At 45.1% G+C, this 17,791-nt stretch overlaps 1 protein-coding gene across 1 annotated transcript; it reads left to right on the top strand.

Annotated features, from left to right (window-relative positions):
- Positions 1 to 295: 295 nt before the first annotated feature.
- On the top strand, positions 296 to 16,818 carry LOC126989772 (equilibrative nucleoside transporter 4-like). Its single transcript, XM_050848379.1, has 10 exons — positions 296 to 576; positions 3,626 to 3,690; positions 8,619 to 8,759; positions 9,768 to 9,922; positions 10,178 to 10,309; positions 12,010 to 12,084; positions 12,873 to 13,030; positions 13,434 to 13,532; positions 14,916 to 15,142; positions 16,755 to 16,818. The coding sequence occupies exons 2-10, from the start codon at positions 3,668 to 3,670 to the stop codon at positions 16,816 to 16,818; spliced, it is 1,074 nt and encodes a 357-aa protein (XP_050704336.1). The 5' UTR covers positions 296 to 576; positions 3,626 to 3,667.
- The last annotated feature ends 973 nt before the right edge of the window (positions 16,819 to 17,791 follow it).

Raw genomic sequence — 17,791 nt, 5'->3', positions numbered from 1 at the left:
TAGTTGTATAATCACACTCTGTCCTGCCTGGGGGTTGGGATGGCATGTTCCTCCCTCCTCCCTTTAAGCAATTTCCAGTAATAATAACTATCAATCAATCAATCAGAACAGCAGTAAACGAGAAATGATTGATTGATTGATAGTTTATTGTTGCAGAAAAAATGTAATTAAAAACGAGGAAACGGACAGAAAAGGGAAATGCAAAAAGACCTTACGTAGACCATAATATGTGAAGAAAACAAAGGAAAGAAAATCTGCGAAAGTGTAGTATTATAGAAAAAAAAAACAGAACCCAGCGCAGAGTGAAGTATAGGAGTGAGAAAAAGAACCACCTATAATAAGAAGCGATACAAGAAGGTCAAAAGAAGGACTTGGCACCACTGCGGCAGAAGGACAACAAACAACAGGGCGAGAAAGAAGGCAACAACGAACACGCACACACGAACTAATAAACAAAATAAGGACGAGGGGAAAGACGACACTGGGCAAAGCACATCACAAATACACGAGGACTTCCATGGAGCTACAAATGAGGACGAAGTAGAGAGGGAAAGAACAGGAGCAAGACGGCAAGAGGTAAATATCCACGCGCACCACGTTTTTGTTTGTTTTCTCTTCCTGTTTTTCTTTATCTGCTGTCTTTCTCTGGGGACTTAATTTATTCCATGGAGCTACAATTGAAGACGAAATAGATGGGGAAAGAACAGATGAAAGACAGCAAAAAGGTAAATACCCACGCTCGCCACGTTTTTGTTTTTCTCTTCCAATTTTTTTTCTCTTCCTGTCTTTCTCTGGGGACTTCCATGGAGGTTCAAATTAGGACAAAATGGTGAGGGAAAGAATGGGAGAAAGACGGCAAGAGGTAAATATCCACGCACACCACGTTATGTGTTTTCTCTCTTTTTTTTCTCTTCCTGGTTTTTTTTCCGCTGTCTTTCTCTGGGGATTTCCATGGAGCTAAAAATAAGGACAAAATGGTGAGGGAAAGAATGGGAGAAAGACAGCAAGATCGGTAAATATCCACGCACACCACGTTAAGTCCTGTTTTTTTCTTGTTTTATTTGCTGTCTTTCTCTGTGTCGAAGGGAACAAAGAAGCAATTCAAAAGTGGGAAAGAAACAGGAAAGAGAGATGTCAAAAGGTAAATATATATACATGTATCCACCATGATTGTTTTTTTTCATTCCGTCTTTTCCTCTGTCTTTTTCTGTGTCAAAGGGAACGAAGAAGCAATTTTAAAGGAGCTATTATAGTGAGGGAGAAACCGGGAAAGGACAGGAGAGAGACAGAGTGTTTTTTCTCTTTCTGTCTTTCTCTGTCAAAGGGAGCAAGGAAGCAATTTTAATGGAACTATAATGAGAGTGAAATAGGGAAATGACAGGAGAGAGACTATTTTAGGTAGATATGAACACACGCCACATTCCTGTGTTTTCCTTCTTCCTTTTTTTGTGTGTGTCTTTTTCTCTCTTGCAAGGAAGAAATTACAGTTTTGAAAAAGACTACTAGTGAGGAAAAAATTGGAGGATAGGAGAAACAGGAAACAGCAAAAAGCTAATATGCACCCAACATTTCTGTATTTCCTTTCTTCCTTTCTTCATCTGCCTTTCTCTTTGTCGAAGAAAACTAAAAAGAAATTTGAAAGGGGCTTCAAGTGAGGGAAAGAATAGAAGAGACAGTAAATGGCAAATATAGGCACAACTTTTCTGTTTTCTCTTTCTTCATGTCCTTATCTGTCTTTTCTCTGTCATGGGAACAAAGAGACAACTGAAGATATTAAAAATGAGGGAGAAACAAAGAAAGGGCAGGAGAGAGAGAGAGAGAGAGAGAGAGAGAGAGAGAGAGAGAGAGAGAGAGAGAGAGATCATTTCATCAACTTTCTGTTTCTTTGTTCCTGTTTTTATCTGCCTTTGTCTCTTTGTCAAACGTAACAAAGAGGCAATTTTGAAGATTAAAAGTGAGAAACAGAGAAGAGATAATAGAGAGAGCACATTTCTGTATTTTCTTCTTATCTGTATCGCTCTTTTTCTCATTTAAGAGAACAAAGAGAAGAAATTAAAGGAGTTTTTACTTATTAGTGAGGGAGGAACAGACAGCAAAAGGCCAGGAGCTAGAGAGACAATTAATAATAACTACATCTTGTTCCTCTGTTTTCTTGTCTCTTTTTCCTTTCTCTGTCAGAAGGAAGCAAATAAGAAAATGAAAAAGAAATCACAAAGGGGTTTATATTGAAAGCAAAAGAGAAGGAAGGGACAGTAAAAGTATATACACCCTACATATCTCCATTTTCTTTCTAACTGTCATTTTAGTCCTTTCTCTTTGTCAAATGATTACACACATGAAAACTGATTGGAAATTTAAAGATTACTACTAATGAAAATTGAGTATATTGGGAAAAGTAAGTAATAATTAAGGTACTCTAGCTCTTTCTGTTTTACTCTTCCTTTAATTCTCTCATCAAAAGCATATACTTAGACAAGAAAATTAAGAGTAGATTTAAGGATAACCAGTGACAATGAAAATATATATATGCTAAAATGACAGGAAGAGGAACGTAGTTATTCTCTTTCTTCCTGCCTTTTTCCTTCTTTCTCCCTGTCATAAGGAAAAATACCTTGATAAAACTGAGGAAATTATGAATGGGTTACAAGAAGATAATTTCCACATTTTTTTTTTTTTTTTTTTTTTTTTTTTCCTCACCATTAATTTCCTTCTTCCTATTTTTTTTATTGAATCAAGAGAGAAAGTAGTAGTTTTATGCGTAGTTGAGGCTTTGTGCTCATTGTTTGATGCTGTACAGGACTATTAGTTGTTTATTTGTTAACCCGTCTGCTGCGATTGGCACAGATTTGGCCTTCACTGGTAGCCTGGTAACATACACTCCCAGGTCTTTCTCTGCCTTTGTGGTGGATAGTGGAGTGTTTCCCATGTGGTATTGGTATGCTGGATATCCCTTCCCAAGGTACAGGACTTTACATTTTTCTTCACTAAATCGTAGCAGCCACTTTTTGTTCCACTCCTGTAGCTTGATGATGTCTTCTTGTAGGAAATCCACAGTCAAGAGGTTAAATTTGAGTGATTTTGTTACTAACGTTTATTGTACTGGAAGAGAACGCAAGTCAGGCTGAGTGCAAGGAAAGTCAATTTGTATATCATGCTGATCATTAATAATTAAGTCTGATTACTTATTCTTTTTGATCAAGCATTTTGTTCGGATGAAGTTTTTGCAGTCTTCACGTAGCTTCAAAGGTGTTGTACATATTCAGGCAGCCATTTCTTACTGACTTGTGGTTTCTGAGGCAGTACTTCTTCACCTATCAACAGGCTCAAGGTTTATAAGCATGAACTTGTAAAGAAACAATACCTGATTTTTTAGCAATCGATCGACATGTAGAGTATCAAGATGCCTCTTCACCCGAAATTGACCTCTTTTTTGGCCTCTCGTTCTTTCTGCTTTTGTTCAGAGCAGCGTTTCGCAGGATTTTTTTCTGCTGTTTTGGTTTTTGCCTTTGAGCTGCTTCCCTTGCCGTTAAAAAAAAAATGACATAACAAAATATAAGTATACACGTTAACCATCTAATGATTATCTTTCCTTTCAACTGAGTGCAACATCTTCTCTGGTCTGCAGGGTGAAGGCTAGGCCGATGCAAGCCAGGGACACACACCAGCGATGAACGGAGAGGCTTATGGCAGGTGAGAACTGGAGGGGCTTGTACAGAAGACTGGCGGTATATTGGATAGCCTTCTACTAGATATCTGAGTGTACAAGAACTGGAGGGGCTTGTACAGAAGACTGGCTGTACATAGGATAGCCTTGTACTAGATATCTCAGTTTACAAGAACTGGAGGGGTTTGTACAGAAGACTGGCAGTACATAGGATAGCCTTGAACTAGATATCTGAGTGTACGTCCAACTGACACTACATTCCTGACAGTACATTACCTGACAGTATATACCTCACCCTCATCCTTACTAACCTAACCTACCCACAGTTACATACAGCCACCCTCACCCTTCCTACCTAACATGGAAACATGGAAACATGGAAATGCAGGCAACAGAAAGCCTATTGGCTCATTACGTGGTTGCCCGCTTTGGTGATTTAATCTGCTCAACAGCCACTTGGGGCCTGGGGAGCAGATGAAAGCACCTCGACATTGAGGAGCAGATGAAAAGCACTTCGATATTGAGGAACAGATACAAGAACATAGAAATACAGGGAGACTGGGAGAGGACGAGTGGCCTACACAGGGCAGCCCCAGAATCCCCCATAATATACTCATGGTGGGTGAGGTGTAGTTTCAGGGGCACAGGTGGAGGCTTGATCCTCGTTTTACTGGCGGTACTAGGCACGGCACCAGTAACCTGTCACCTTACTGCACCCACACCTCACTCCACCTGTCATGCGGACATTAACCTACCCTACCTCCAGCTACAGTCTTCCTAACCTAACCTACCCTCAACTACAGCCTTCCTCACCCTTCCTTCCTAACCTACCCTCAACTACAGCCTTCCTAACCTAACCTACCCTCAACTACAGCCTTCCTCACCCTTCCTTCCTAACCTACCCTCAACTACAGCCTTCCTCACCCTTCCTTCCTAACCTACCCTCAACTACAGCCTTCCTCACCCTTCCTTCCTAACCTACCCTCAACTACAGCCTTCCTCACCCTTCCTAACCTAACCTATCCTCAACTACAGCCTTCCTCACCCTTCCTTCCTAACCTACCCACAACTACAGCCTTCCTCACCCTTCCTTCCTAACCTACCCTCAACTACAGCCTTCCTCACCCTTCCTACCTAACCTACCCTCAACTACAGCCTTCCTCACCCTTCCTTCCTAACCTACCCTCAACTACAGCCTTCCTCACCCTTCCTACCTAACCTACCCTCAACTACAGCCTTCCTCACCCTTCCTTCCTAACCTACCCACAACTACAGCATTCCTCACCCTTCCTACCTAACCTACCCTCAACTACAGCCTTCCTCACCCTTCCTAACCTACCCTCAACTACAGCCTTCCTCACCCTTCCTACCTAACCTACCCTCAACTACAGCCTTCCTCACCCTTCCTACCTAACCTACCCTCAACTACAGCCTTCCTCACCCTTCCTTCCTAACCTACCCTCAACTACAGCCTTCCTCACCCTTCCTACCTAACCTACCCACAACTACAGCCTTCCTCACCCTTCCTTCCTAACCTACCCTCAACTACAGCCTTCCTCACCCTTCCTTCCTACCTAACCTACCCACAACTACAGCCTTCCTCACCCTTCCTTCCTAACCTACCCTCAACTACAGCCTTCCTCACCCTTCCTTCCTAACCTACCCTCAACTACAGCCTTCCTCACCCTTCCTTCCTAACCTACCCTCAACTACAGCCTTCCTCACCCTTCCTAACCTAACCTACCCTCAACTACAGCCTTCCTTCCTAACCTACCCACAACTACAGCCTTCCTCACCCTTCCTAACCTAACCTACCCTCAACTACAGCCTTCCTCATCCTTCCTAACTTAACCTACCCTCAACTACAGCCTTCCTCACCCTTCCTAGCCTAACCTACCCTCAACTAGACCCTTCCTCACCCTTCCTTCCTAACCTACCCTCAACTACAGCCTTCCTCACCCTTCCTTCCTAACCTACCCTCAACTACAGCCTTCCTCACCCTTCCTTCCTAACCTACCCTCAACTACAGCCTTCCTCACCCTTCCTTCCTAACCTACCCTCAACTACAGCCTTCCTCACCCTTCCTAACCTAACCTACCCTCAACTACAGCCTTCCTCACCCTTCCTTCCTAACCTACCCTCAACTACAGCCTTCCTCACCCTTCCTTCCTAACCTACCCACAACTACAGCCTTCCTCACCCTTCCTTCCTAACCTACCCACAACTACAGCCTTCCTCACCCTTCCTTCCTAACCTACCCACAACTACAGCCTTCTCACCCTTCCTAACCTAATCCCACCTCAACTACAGCCTTCCTCACCATTCCTTCCTAACCTAACCTACCCTCAACTACAGCCTTCCTCACCCTTCCTACCTAACCTACCCTACCCTCAACTACAGCCTTCCTCACCCTTCCCACTAACCCACCCCTCAACTACAGCCTTCCTCACCCTTCCTACCTAACCTACCCTCAACTACAGCCTTCCTCACCCTTCCTACCTAACCTACCCTACCCTCAACTACAGCCTTCCTCACCCTTCCTACCTAACCTAACCTACCCTCAACTACAGCCTTCCTCACCCTTCCTACCAAACCTACCCACAACTACAGCCAACCTCATCCTTCCTAACCTAACCTAACCTACCCTCAACTACAGCCTTCCTCACCCTTCCTACCTAACCTAACCTACCCTCAACTACAGCCTTCCTCACCCTTCCTAACCTAACCTACCCTCAACTACAGCCTTCCTCACCCTTCCTACCTAACCTACCCTCAACTACAGCCTTCCTCATCCTTCCTAACCTAACCTACCCTCAACTACAGCCTTCCTCACCCTTCCTACCTAACCTACCCTCAACTACAGCCTTCCTCACCCTTCCTAACCTAACCTAACCTACCCTCAACTACAGCCTTCCTCACCCTTCCTAACCTAACCTACCCTCAACTACAGCCTTCCTCACCCTTCCTAACCTAACCTAACCTACCCTCAACTACAGCCTTCCTCACCCTTCCTTCCTAACCTACCCTCAACTACAGCCTTCCTCACCCTTCCTAACCTAACCTAACCTACCCTCAACTACAGCCTTCCTCACCCTTCCTACCTAACCTACCCTCAACTACAGCCTTCCTCACCCTTCCTTCCTAACCTAACCTACCCTCAACTACAGCCTTCCTCACCCTTCCTTCCTAACCTACCCTCAACTACAGCCTTCCTCACCCTTCCTAACCTACCCTACCCTCAACTACAGCCTTCCTCACCCTTCCTTCCTACCTAACCCACCCACAACTACAGCCTTCCTCACCCTTCCTAACCTAACCTACCCTCAACTACAGCCTTCCTCACCCTTCCTAACCTAACCTACCCTCAACTACAGCCTTCCTCACCCTTCCTAACCTACCCTACCCTCAACTACAGCCTTCCTCACCCTTCCTAACCTAACCTACCCTCAACTACAGCCTTCCTCACCCTTCCTTCCTAACCTACCCTACCCTCAACTACAGCCTTCCTCACCCTTCCTTCCTAACCTACCCTCAACTACAGCCTTCCTCACCCTTCCTTCCTAACCTACCCTCAACTACAGCCTTCCTCACCCTTCCTAACCTAACCTACCCTCAACTACAGCCTTCCTCACCCTTCCTTCCTAACCTACCCTACCCTCAACTACAGCCTTCCTCACCCTTCCTTCCTAACCTACCCTCAACTACAGCCTTCCTCACCCTTCCTTCCTAACCTACCCTCAACTACAGCCTTCCTCATCCTTCCTAACCCTCAACTACAGCCTTCCTCACCCTTCTTCCTTCCTAACCCCCTCAACTACAGCCTTCCCTCACCCTTCCTAACCTAACCTACCCTCAACTACAGCCTTCCTCACCCTTCCTACCTAACTCCACCCTTCCTCAACTACAGCCTCCTTCCTCACCCTTCCTAACCTAACCTACCCTCAACTACAGCCTTCCTCACCCTTCCTAACTAACCTAACCCACCTCAACTACAGCCTTCCTCACCCTTCCTTCCTAACCTACCCTCAACTACAGCCTTCCTCACCCTTCCTTAACCTACCTCAACTACAGCCTTCCTCACCCTTCCTTCCTAACCTACCCTCAACTACAGCCTTCCTCACCCTTCCTTCCTAACCTACCCTCAACTACAGCCTTCCTCACCCTTCCTAACCTAACCTACCCTCAACTACAGCCTTCCTCACCCTTCCTTCCTAACCTACCCTCAACTACAGCCTTCCTCACCCTTCCTTCCTAACCTACCCTCAACTACAGCCTTCCTCACCCTTCCTTCCTAACCTACCCACAACTACAGCCTTCCTCACCCTTCCTTCCTAACCTACCCTCAACTACAGCCTTCCTCACCCTTCCTTCCTAACCTACCCTCAACTACAGCCTTCCTCATCCTTCCTACCTAACCTACCCTCAACTACAGCCTTCCTCACCCTTCCTTCCTAACCTAACCTACCCTCAACTACAGCCTTCCTAATCCTTCCTAACCTAACCTACCCTCAACTACAGCCTTCCTCACCCTTCCTACCTAACCTACCCTCAACTACAGCCTTCCTCACCCTTCCTACCTAACCTACCCTCAACTACAGCCTTCCCCACCCTTCCTACCTAACCTACCCTCAACTACAGCCTTCCTCACCCTTCCTACCTAACCTACCCTCAACTACAGCCTTCCTAATCCTTCCTACCTAACCTACCCTCAACTACAGCCTTCCCCACCCTTCCTACCTAACCTACCCTCAACTACAGCCTTCCTCACCCTTCCTAGCCTAACCTACCCACAACTACAGCCTTCCTCACCCTTCCTAACCTAACCTACCCTACCTCCAGCCTTCCTCATCCTTCCTAGCCTAACCTACCCTCAACTAGACCCTTCCTCACTCCTCTTGCACAACATATCCCTCAAAAATAATAACAATCTAACTCTCGCATCCCTTCCTTACAGTCGGTTCGGTGTGGACGATGATGATGACGATGATGAGCATGATGGGCCCGGGAGGCACGTGTCGCCCCCAGAGGACACCTGCAGCCTTATCTACCTGGCCCTAGTGCTGGCGGGGGTTGGCTTCCTGCTGCCTTACAACAGGTGGGTGTGCGGAGTGAAATGAGGGGGAAGGTGGAGAGGGAAATCTTGATGGTTGGCAATAGAGAAAAAGGGAAGTAAGAGAGAGTAGGGTTAGCAGTGCAGGAGGGATGGTTCACTAAGGAAAGGAAGGGAGGAGAAAGAGAAGGAAGGGATCGCGGGAAGGGTAAGGGGTTAGAGGAGGAAGAGATGGACAGCTATAAGGAGAAAGGGAGGAGGAAACGGGGTAAGGGTAAGGGGTGTGGAAGGGATGTATGGTTAGCTATGGAGAGGAAGGGAAGGGAAGGAAGGGTAAGGGGTGTGGAAAGGATATATGGTTAGCTATGGAGAGGAAGGGAAGGGAAGGAAGGGTAAGGGGTGTGGAAGGGATATATGGTTAGCTGTGGAGGGGAAGGGAAGGGAGGGAAGGGTAAGGGGTGTGGAAGGGATATATGGTTAGCTTTAGAGAGGAAGGGAGGAGGGAAGGGCAAGGGGTGTGGAAGGGATATATGGTTAGCTTTAGAGAGGAAGGGAGGAAGGAAGGGCAAGGGGTGTGGGAGGGAGGCATTTTTAGTTATGGAGAGGAAGGGAGGAAGCAAGGGAAGGGAGGCTAAGGGGTGTGGGAGGGATATATGCTTAACTAAGGAGAGGACAGAAAGAGGAAAGTGATATGAGGTCGTGGGAAGGGAAAAGAAAGAGTAACATATCCCTTACCACCACCTCCACCACAACACACACACCACCACCACATCCACCTCACCACCACCACCACGTACCACACACACATCACTCCCACTACAATACTTTCACCACCACTACCACACACTCACTCACATCACTCCCACTACAATACTTTCACCACCACTACCACACACACACACATCACTCCCACCACATTACCTTCACCACACACACACACACACACACACACACACACAGCATCACAGTCCTCTTACCATCACCACTCCCATCCACCTTACCTCTCACCACCTTACCCTCACCACCACCACCACCACTGTCTCCCCCCCACAGCTTCACCATCGCCGTGGACTACTTCCAGCGGAGGTACCCGGGCACCACCATCGTGTTTGACATCTCCATCGTGTACATCTTTGTGGCCTTTGGTGCGGTGCTGCTCAACAACCTTCTGGTGGAGCTGGTGCCACTCAACACAAGGATCGTCTTCGGTGAGGCAGAGACAACAATGATGGTGATGAGGAGGAGGGAGAGATAACAATGACGATGAATGAATATGATAATGAGAGAGAGATAACAATGATGAATTAATATGATGATGGAAGGGGGAGATGACAATGATGATGATAATGAGGGAGAGATAACAATGATGAATTAATATGATGGTGAAAGGGGGAGAGATAGTGGTGATGATAAATGAACATAAATATGAAGGCTTCTCCCCCCTCCCCCTCCTCATGCTGCAGGGTACGTGGTGTCGCTGGTGATGCTGGTGTTCGTGAGTTTCTTTGAGATCTGGTGGCCCGACACATTCCCGCCCAGCCTGTCTTACCGCATCACCCTGCTGTCCGTGTCGGTGGTGGCCTTCGGGTGTACAGGTGTGTGGGTGTGGGTGGGTGTATATATAAGAGGGGAGGTCATTGTGGTTTAGGGTGTTCTTTTTTCTTTTCTTTCTTATTTTACAACAAAGGAGACGGCTCACGGGCAATGAAAAGTGCAAAAAAAAAAAAGCCCGCTACTCGCCACTCCCATAGTAGACAAAAGTAAAGAGTAGCCAAAGGAGAGGTCAGTTTCAGGTGGAGAGGTATCTATCTTAGTTGTATTTACCTAGTTGTATGAATCTGATTGTATTTTTCTAGTTATGTTTATCAATGTATCTCGTTATCAGTGCATGTATGAGTGGATAGGACAGTTTGTTATGGAAAGAAGATTATTATAGAACAACAGAAAGAGAGTGAGAGACAGAACAGAGCCCTTCGTGACAGCACTGTTGATAGGTTTAGGGGAAGAACAGTGACCACCTACCACAGCAGAGATAGATCAGCCAGAAAGGAAACTGGAGATAAAGTGCAGAGAGAGGCATAGAATCTGTGGAGGGTAGTTTGGAAAGTAAAGATTTGTGCCAGACTTTTGAACCTTTCCCTTCCCTTCCTTTCCCTATTAAACACATCCCTTTTTCCCTTCCTTATCTTACCCCTTCCTACCCTTCTTTTCCCTTCCTTTCCCTATTAAACACATCCCATTTTTTCCCTTCCTTATCTTACCCCTTCCTACCCTTCTTTTCCCTTCCTTTCTTACCTAGAGAGGCATAGAATCTGTGGAGGGTAGTTTGGAAAGTAAAGATTTGTGCCAGACTTTTGTACTTTTCCCTTCCCTTCCTTTCCCTATTAAACACATCCCATTTTTTCCCTTCCTTATCTTACCCCTTCCTACCCTTCTTTTCCCTTCCTTTCCTACCTAGAGAGGCATAGAATCTGTGGAGGGTAGTTTGGAAAGTAAAGATTTGGGCCAGACTTTTGTATCTTTCCCTTCCCTTTCTTTCCCTATTAAACCCATCCCTTTTTCCCTTCCTTATCTTACCCCTTCCTACCCTTCTTTTCCCTTCCTTTCCCTATTAAACACATCCCATTTTTTCCCTTCCTTATCTTACCCCTTCCTACCCTTCTTTTCCCTTCCTTTACTACCTAGAGAGTAATAGAATCTGTGGAGGTAGTTTGGAAAGTAAAGATTTGGGCCAGACTTTTGTCTCTTTCCGTTCCCTTTCTTTCCCTATTAAACCCATCCCTTTTTCCCTTCCTTATCTTACCCCTTCCTACCCTTCTTTTCCCTTCCTTTCCTACCTAGAGAGTGATAGAATCTGTGGAGGGTAGTTTGGAAAGTAAAGATATGGGCCAGACTTTTGTATCTTTCCCTTCCCTTTCTTTCCCTATTAAACCCATCCCTTTTTCCCATCATTAACATACCCCTTCCTAACCTTCTTTTCCCTTCCAATCCTACCTAGAGAGTGATAGAATCTGTGGAGGGTAGTTTGGAAAGTAAAGATATGGGCCAGACTTTTGTATCTTTCCCTTCCCTTTCTTTCCCTATTAAACCCATCCCTTTTTCCCTTCTTTACCCTACCCCTTCCTACCCTTCTTTTCCCTTCCTTTCCTACCTAGAGAGTGATAGAATCTGTGGAGGGTAGTTTGGAAAGTAAAGATTTGGGCCAGACTTTTGTACCTAGTTGTCTTTATGTATGTGGTTGTGTGTGCTAACTTTTTATTCCCTCACTAACACTCCCTCGCTCTCTCTCCTCCAGTTCAACAGTCAAGTTTCTACGGCTACACAGGAATGCTGCCCAAGAGGTACACACAGGCAGTCATGACGGGCGAGAGTAAGTACACACACACACACACACACACACACACACATGTCTCTCCCTATATTATTTAATTTTTCTGCTTTTCTTTCTCATTTTCTTGCCTGCTTTCTTTATTTCCTTCTTTCTTATCTTCTTTTCTTTTTTGTCTTTCATTTCACTTTTTCTATCTATCTATATATCTTGTACACACACACACACACACACACACGCACGCACACACACAGTAATATATATTTTCATGGATGTTTTTGTGTATATCCTTCCATTCCTTTCCTTTCCTTTCCTATCTTACCTTATCCCACTATTTCCTTCCCTTCCTTTACCCTATTAAACCCATCCCATTTTTTTCCTTCTTTACCTTACCCCTTCCTTCCCTCCTTTTTCCTTCCTTGTCTTATCTCTCTTAGCTTACCCATCCTTTTTCCTTTTCTTTCCCTGTTCTTCCTTTCCTTCCTTTTATTTTCCTTCTCTCCGTTTCCTTTCCTTTTCCTTCCCTGTTTTTCTTACCTTACCCCTTCGTTTTCCCTTTCCTTCCCTTCATATTCCTTCTCTCCCTTTCCTTTCCCTTCCCTGTTATATCTTTCTTGCCTTACTCCCTCTTATTTTTCCCTTTCCTTCCCTTCCCTTCCTTTTCTTCCCTTTCCCTGCCTTTTCTTCCCTTTCCCTGCCTGTCTTTCCCCCTCCTGCCTCTCCCATCTATTACACACACACACATACACACACACTCACAAAAATAAAAACAGATGAATGAAATGTCTTAATAAATTAATCCCCCCCCCCCCCCCCTCCATCCCCACCAGGCACGGCAGGACTCATCATCTCCGGGAATCGCATCGTCACCAAGCTGCTCCTGGACGACCAGCGCACCAACACCATGATCTTCTTCGTGCTGTCAATCGTCTTCGTCCTCGTCTGCCTCGGCACTCACCTCGCCGTGCAGAAAACAACGTTCATTCAGGTACGTGTCGCAGTAGACCCGCTTTTTTTTTTATTTATTTATTTATTTATTTATTTATTTATTTATTTATTTATTTATTTATTTATTTTATTTATTTTTATTATTTATTTATTATTATTTTTTTTTTTCAAGTGTCACAGTAGACCCGCACTTTTTTTTCTATAATTATTCTCACATGTCACAGCACTATTTTATCTTATTTTACTTTTTATTTTATTTATTTATTTATTTACTTTTGTTTTGTTGTTGTTGTTGTGGTTATCATTATTTTCACGTGTCGCAGTAGACCCACAATTTTATCTTTTTTTGTGTGTGTTTTGTTTTGTTTTATTTTTGTTTGTTGTGGTTGTCATTATTTTTCACCCACTCGTCTCGACCTGACAGTCCGTGCATTGCCTTCCAGTTTTACCTCAACCAGTGCCACTCGGCCGAGGACAACGAGGACCTCATGTGCATCACGCTGGAGCCCTCAGACTGCCCCACCTCAGACTACCCCATCCTGGTATGCTGTAGAGCTTTATTGTCTTTGTAAGGTTAAGTTGGTAAAATGATTATAATGAGTGGAAGATGTGATTAGTAAAGAAGTAGAAAGTAAGATGGGACTCCCAGTTGAATGGTCAGGGTAAGGTGAAGAAAGTAATGATAGATAAAGAGAAAAATATGAAAAGCAAGGAAGTAGAAACAGTAAAAGGACTCCCAAGTTGTATGTTCGAGGTGGCATAGATAGATAATGATGGAAAATGAGGAAAATATGAAAAGTGAAAAAAGTAGAAATAAAAAAAAAATACTGGTAACTCTTGATTTATGTAAGTTTGGTTTACGCGTTTTTGAAATAACGTAGGGTCCAAAATCCAAATAAATGTTTAATTTACACATTTTTTCACTTATACGCGATATTTTATGGAGTGGCCACCAGATGTCTCACGCAACTGGACTCACACGGCGCCGCGGCCACACAGCTGAGCTCAGTTCTTCCCACGCGCAACTTGAACAACAATACAGTACCCATGCTGCCACGCTACTCAACAACAACAACACCCTCGCTGCTGTGGAGTGGCCACCAGATGTCTCACGCAACTGGACTCACACAGCGCCGCGGCCACACATCTGAGCTCAGTTCTTCCCGCGCGCCACTAGAACAATAATACAGTACCCACGCTGCCACGCTACTGAACAATAGGGGTGGGCACTGGGCAGGTACCGGTACCAGTACTGGTACTAATGGTACCAGCAATACGGTACAGTACCAGCACCAGACTGCTCGGTACCGGTACCAATACTAGCCAGTCGCTCATGGTGTCTCTCATTTCTTTCTCACACGAGTGAGGCTGAGACTGAGTGCCTGAGTGGATATCTCAGTGGTATGGATATTCTCTCTCTCTCTCTCTCCACTGAATGAAGTGAATATTTATTTTTCGATAGAAACCTCCCTCTTGTTTGATTTACATTGTTTTTGATTTACGCGACCTCTTCAAGGACACAATACTCGCGTAAATCGAGAGTTACCTGTACGCCCAATTGTATGGTCTCGTAGACATAAAGAAAACAATAGAGAAAAACATGAAAAGTGAAAAAAAATGTAAATAAAAAAGTACTCCCAAATTTTTGTGTTTGACGTAACATAAAAAGATAATGATAGAAAATGAGAAAAATATGTAAAGTAATAAAGGAGAAATGAAAAAAATACTCCCAATCGTATGTATAATAAAGAAAAAATGATAGATAAAGAGAAAAATATGAAAAGCAAAGAAGTAGAAACAGTAAAAGGACTCCCAATTTGTATGTTCGAGGTGACATAGATAGATAATGATAGAAAATGAGAAAAATTTGAAAAGCAAAAAAGTAGAAACAACAACAACAACAACAATTCCTCTCTCCATCACAGGTTGAGGTCGGTCCCATCGGCAGCACGGTCACTCCATCAGACTCCACCGCAACCTTCCACTCCGCCTCCACCCTGCCCGTCTCCGCCTCTGTGGATCCCGTGGACTCCCAGGCGCCCAGCTACAGGGTGGAGCACGTCATCCTGGGCCACGTGAGGGCGGGCCGCACCTCTGCCTACACCCGCTCCATCCGCATGTGGTCGGCCATCAAACGTAAGCATGTGAATGAGTGGGTCTGTTTTGGCTTGTTTTAGTGTTGGTGTGTGATGGTTTTGTGTGTGTGTGTGTGTGTGTGTGTGTGTGTGTGTGTGTGTGTGTGTGTGTGTGTGTACTTTTTCTGTCACGCTTGCACTCACTTCTCTTCCTCCTTTCTGTATCTAAAATGAGAGCATACACTGTGGCTTCATGCTTCTCTCTCGCTGACCAACAACTCATAAACATCAGACTTACTCTTTTCTTGTCTCCATCATTAAACAGCCTCATAAACCCTCACTTCTCCCTTTTCTTCCTCCCTCGTGCTTCCACTCCCTCACTTCTCTTCCTCCTTTCTGTATCTATAATGGGAGCATACACTGTGGCTTCATGCTTCTCCCTCACTGACCAATAACTCATAAACATCAGACTTACTCTTTTGTCTCCGTCATTAAACAGCCTCATAAACCCTCACTTCTCCCTTTTCTTCCTCCCTCGTGCTTCCACTCCCTCACTTCTTTTCCTCCTTTCTGTATCTATGAGAGCATACACTGTGGCTTCATGCTTCTCCCTCACTAACCAATAACTCATAAACATCAGACTTACTCTTTTCTTGTCTCCATCATTAAACAGCCTCATAAACCCTCACTTCTTCCTTTTCTTCCTCCCTCGTGCTTCCACTCCCTCACTTCTCTTCCTCCTTTCTGTATCTATGAGAGCATACACTGTGGCTGCATGCTTCTCCCTCACTGACCAATAACTCATAAACATCAGACTTACTCTTTTCTTGTCTCTCTCATTAAACAGCCTCATAAACCCTCACTTCTCCCTTTTCTTCCTCCCTCGTGCTTCCACTCCCTCACTTCTTTTCCTCCTTTCTGTATCTATGAGAGCATACACTGTGGCTGCATGCTTCTCCCTCACTAACCAATAACTCATAAACATCAGACTTACTCTTCTTGTCTCCGTCATTAAACAGCCTCATAAACCCCCATCTCCGCCATCTCTTCTTCCCCCTTTTCCTCCCTCACTCTCACTCCCTCGCTCTCTACACACTTTCTCTTTCCACTATTTACTCCTTCCTCCCTTCCTTCTTTCACTCCCTCCCTCCCTCACTCCCTAACTCCTTCCCTCCTATCCTCATATTTATTTATCCTTTCAATCCCTTGCCTCTCTCCCTCCCCCCTCTCTCCCTCCCTTCCTCACTCAGTCTCATCTACTCCCTCCCTCCTTTTAGTTCTTCCCTTACTCCCTCCATATTCCCTCTCTTACTCCTTCCCTCGTTTCCTCTCTCCCTCCATCCCTTCTTCTATCCCTCACTCCTTCCATCCCTCCCTCTCTCCCTCATTCTCTCCATCCTTTCATTCCCTCCAACCTTCTCTTATCTCTAACTCCCTAGCTCCCTCTCTGTCCCTTCACTCCCTCACTCCACTCCTTTACTCCCACACTCTTTCACTCATTCATTCTCTAGCCTTTCACTCCCTCCCTCCCTTCCTCCCTCTCTTGCCATCCCTTCTTTCACTTCCTCCCATCCCTCACTCCATCCATCCATCCATCATGTCTTCATTTCCTTTCACTCTTATTCCATTCCTTTTATCTCACTTTCTTCCTCCATCTATTCCCTCCTCACCATCTCCTGTCCCTCCCAGGTGGTGTGGTGGCCCGCTGGCGTGTGGGCCGCAGCGTGTGGCACTACATGCTGGCATACTTTGACGCCTGACGCTGTGCCTCTACCCGGGCATTGTGACGGAGGTGGTGTCCTGCCGCATGGGGTCCTGGATGCCCGTGGTCATGATGGCGACCTTCAACCTCTTTGACTTCATCGGAAAGGTGGATTAGTTCTGTGTTTGAGTGTGTGTGTGTGTGTGTGTGTGTGTGCGTAATTCACCTCTTGGTCTGCTGTGGGTCTCTCTCGAGACAGCCAGCCGTTCCCCTACGGAAGAGCTCAGAGCTCATAGTACAGATCTTTGGGTAGGACTGAGACCACTCACACACAACACACTGCGACAACAAGGTCACAACTCCTTGCCTGACGTCGTGTACCTACTCACTGCTAGGTGAACAGGGGCTACACGTGAAAGAGGATAAACCCAACTTATCTTCACCCGGCCGGAGAATCGAACCCCGGTCCTTCTGGTTGTGTGTGTGTGTTTACTTAGTTGTGGTATACAGGCCCTGAGTTACATTCGTGTGGTCCAGTCTCCCTACTTATAATTGTTCAGTCTTTCCTGTAATTGTCCAGTATGTGTGTGTGTGTGTGTGTGTGTGTGTGTGTTTGTGTGTGTGTGTGTTCATGTTGGATTTGTGATAATAACTTTCATTGTAAACTATATGTTGTTTTGAAAGGCTCAGGAATTTTCATCATAGTCATGGTAACTGACTAATTCTATAGTTGCATAAAGATAGAACATACAACATTGATTTTAATAGTATAATGTTTCTTAATTTTAGGGGTTTTGGAAGTAACTTAGCAAGCCCTTTCATTGCTTATTCTTTGCAGTGTTTGTGCTAATGGTTTTGTACATACTAATTATTTTCAATGAACTTTAATGGTGGGAAATTATTTTGATTTATAGATTCAAGAGGAGGATCAGGACACCTCTCCTCCCGAAATTGATCAATCTTTCAGCCACTCCTCTGAGCTTTTTGTAGGAGCAGCAAATAGCGGGCTTTTTTTTTTTTTTTT

This window comes from Eriocheir sinensis, unplaced genomic scaffold (assembly GCF_024679095.1).
Source record: "Eriocheir sinensis breed Jianghai 21 unplaced genomic scaffold, ASM2467909v1 Scaffold1295, whole genome shotgun sequence".
Taxonomy (NCBI): Eukaryota; Metazoa; Arthropoda; class Malacostraca; order Decapoda; family Varunidae; genus Eriocheir; species Eriocheir sinensis.
The sequence above is the reverse complement of the archived record's forward strand: the minus strand, read 5'-3'. Positions and strand labels throughout refer to the sequence as shown.

Bases quoted from the DNA above. Each gene is read 5' to 3' on its own strand.
- LOC126989772 (XM_050848379.1), top strand. From the start codon at position 3,668: ATGAACGGAGAGGCTTATGGCAG. The intron at 8,760-9,767 runs GTGGGTGTGCGG...TCCCCCCCACAG, and splicing joins TTCCTGCTGCCTTACAACAG to CTTCACCATCGCCGTGGACT. The intron at 15,143-16,754 runs GTGGGTCTGTTT...TGTCCCTCCCAG, and splicing joins AAACGTAAGCATGTGAATGA to GTGGTGTGGTGGCCCGCTGG.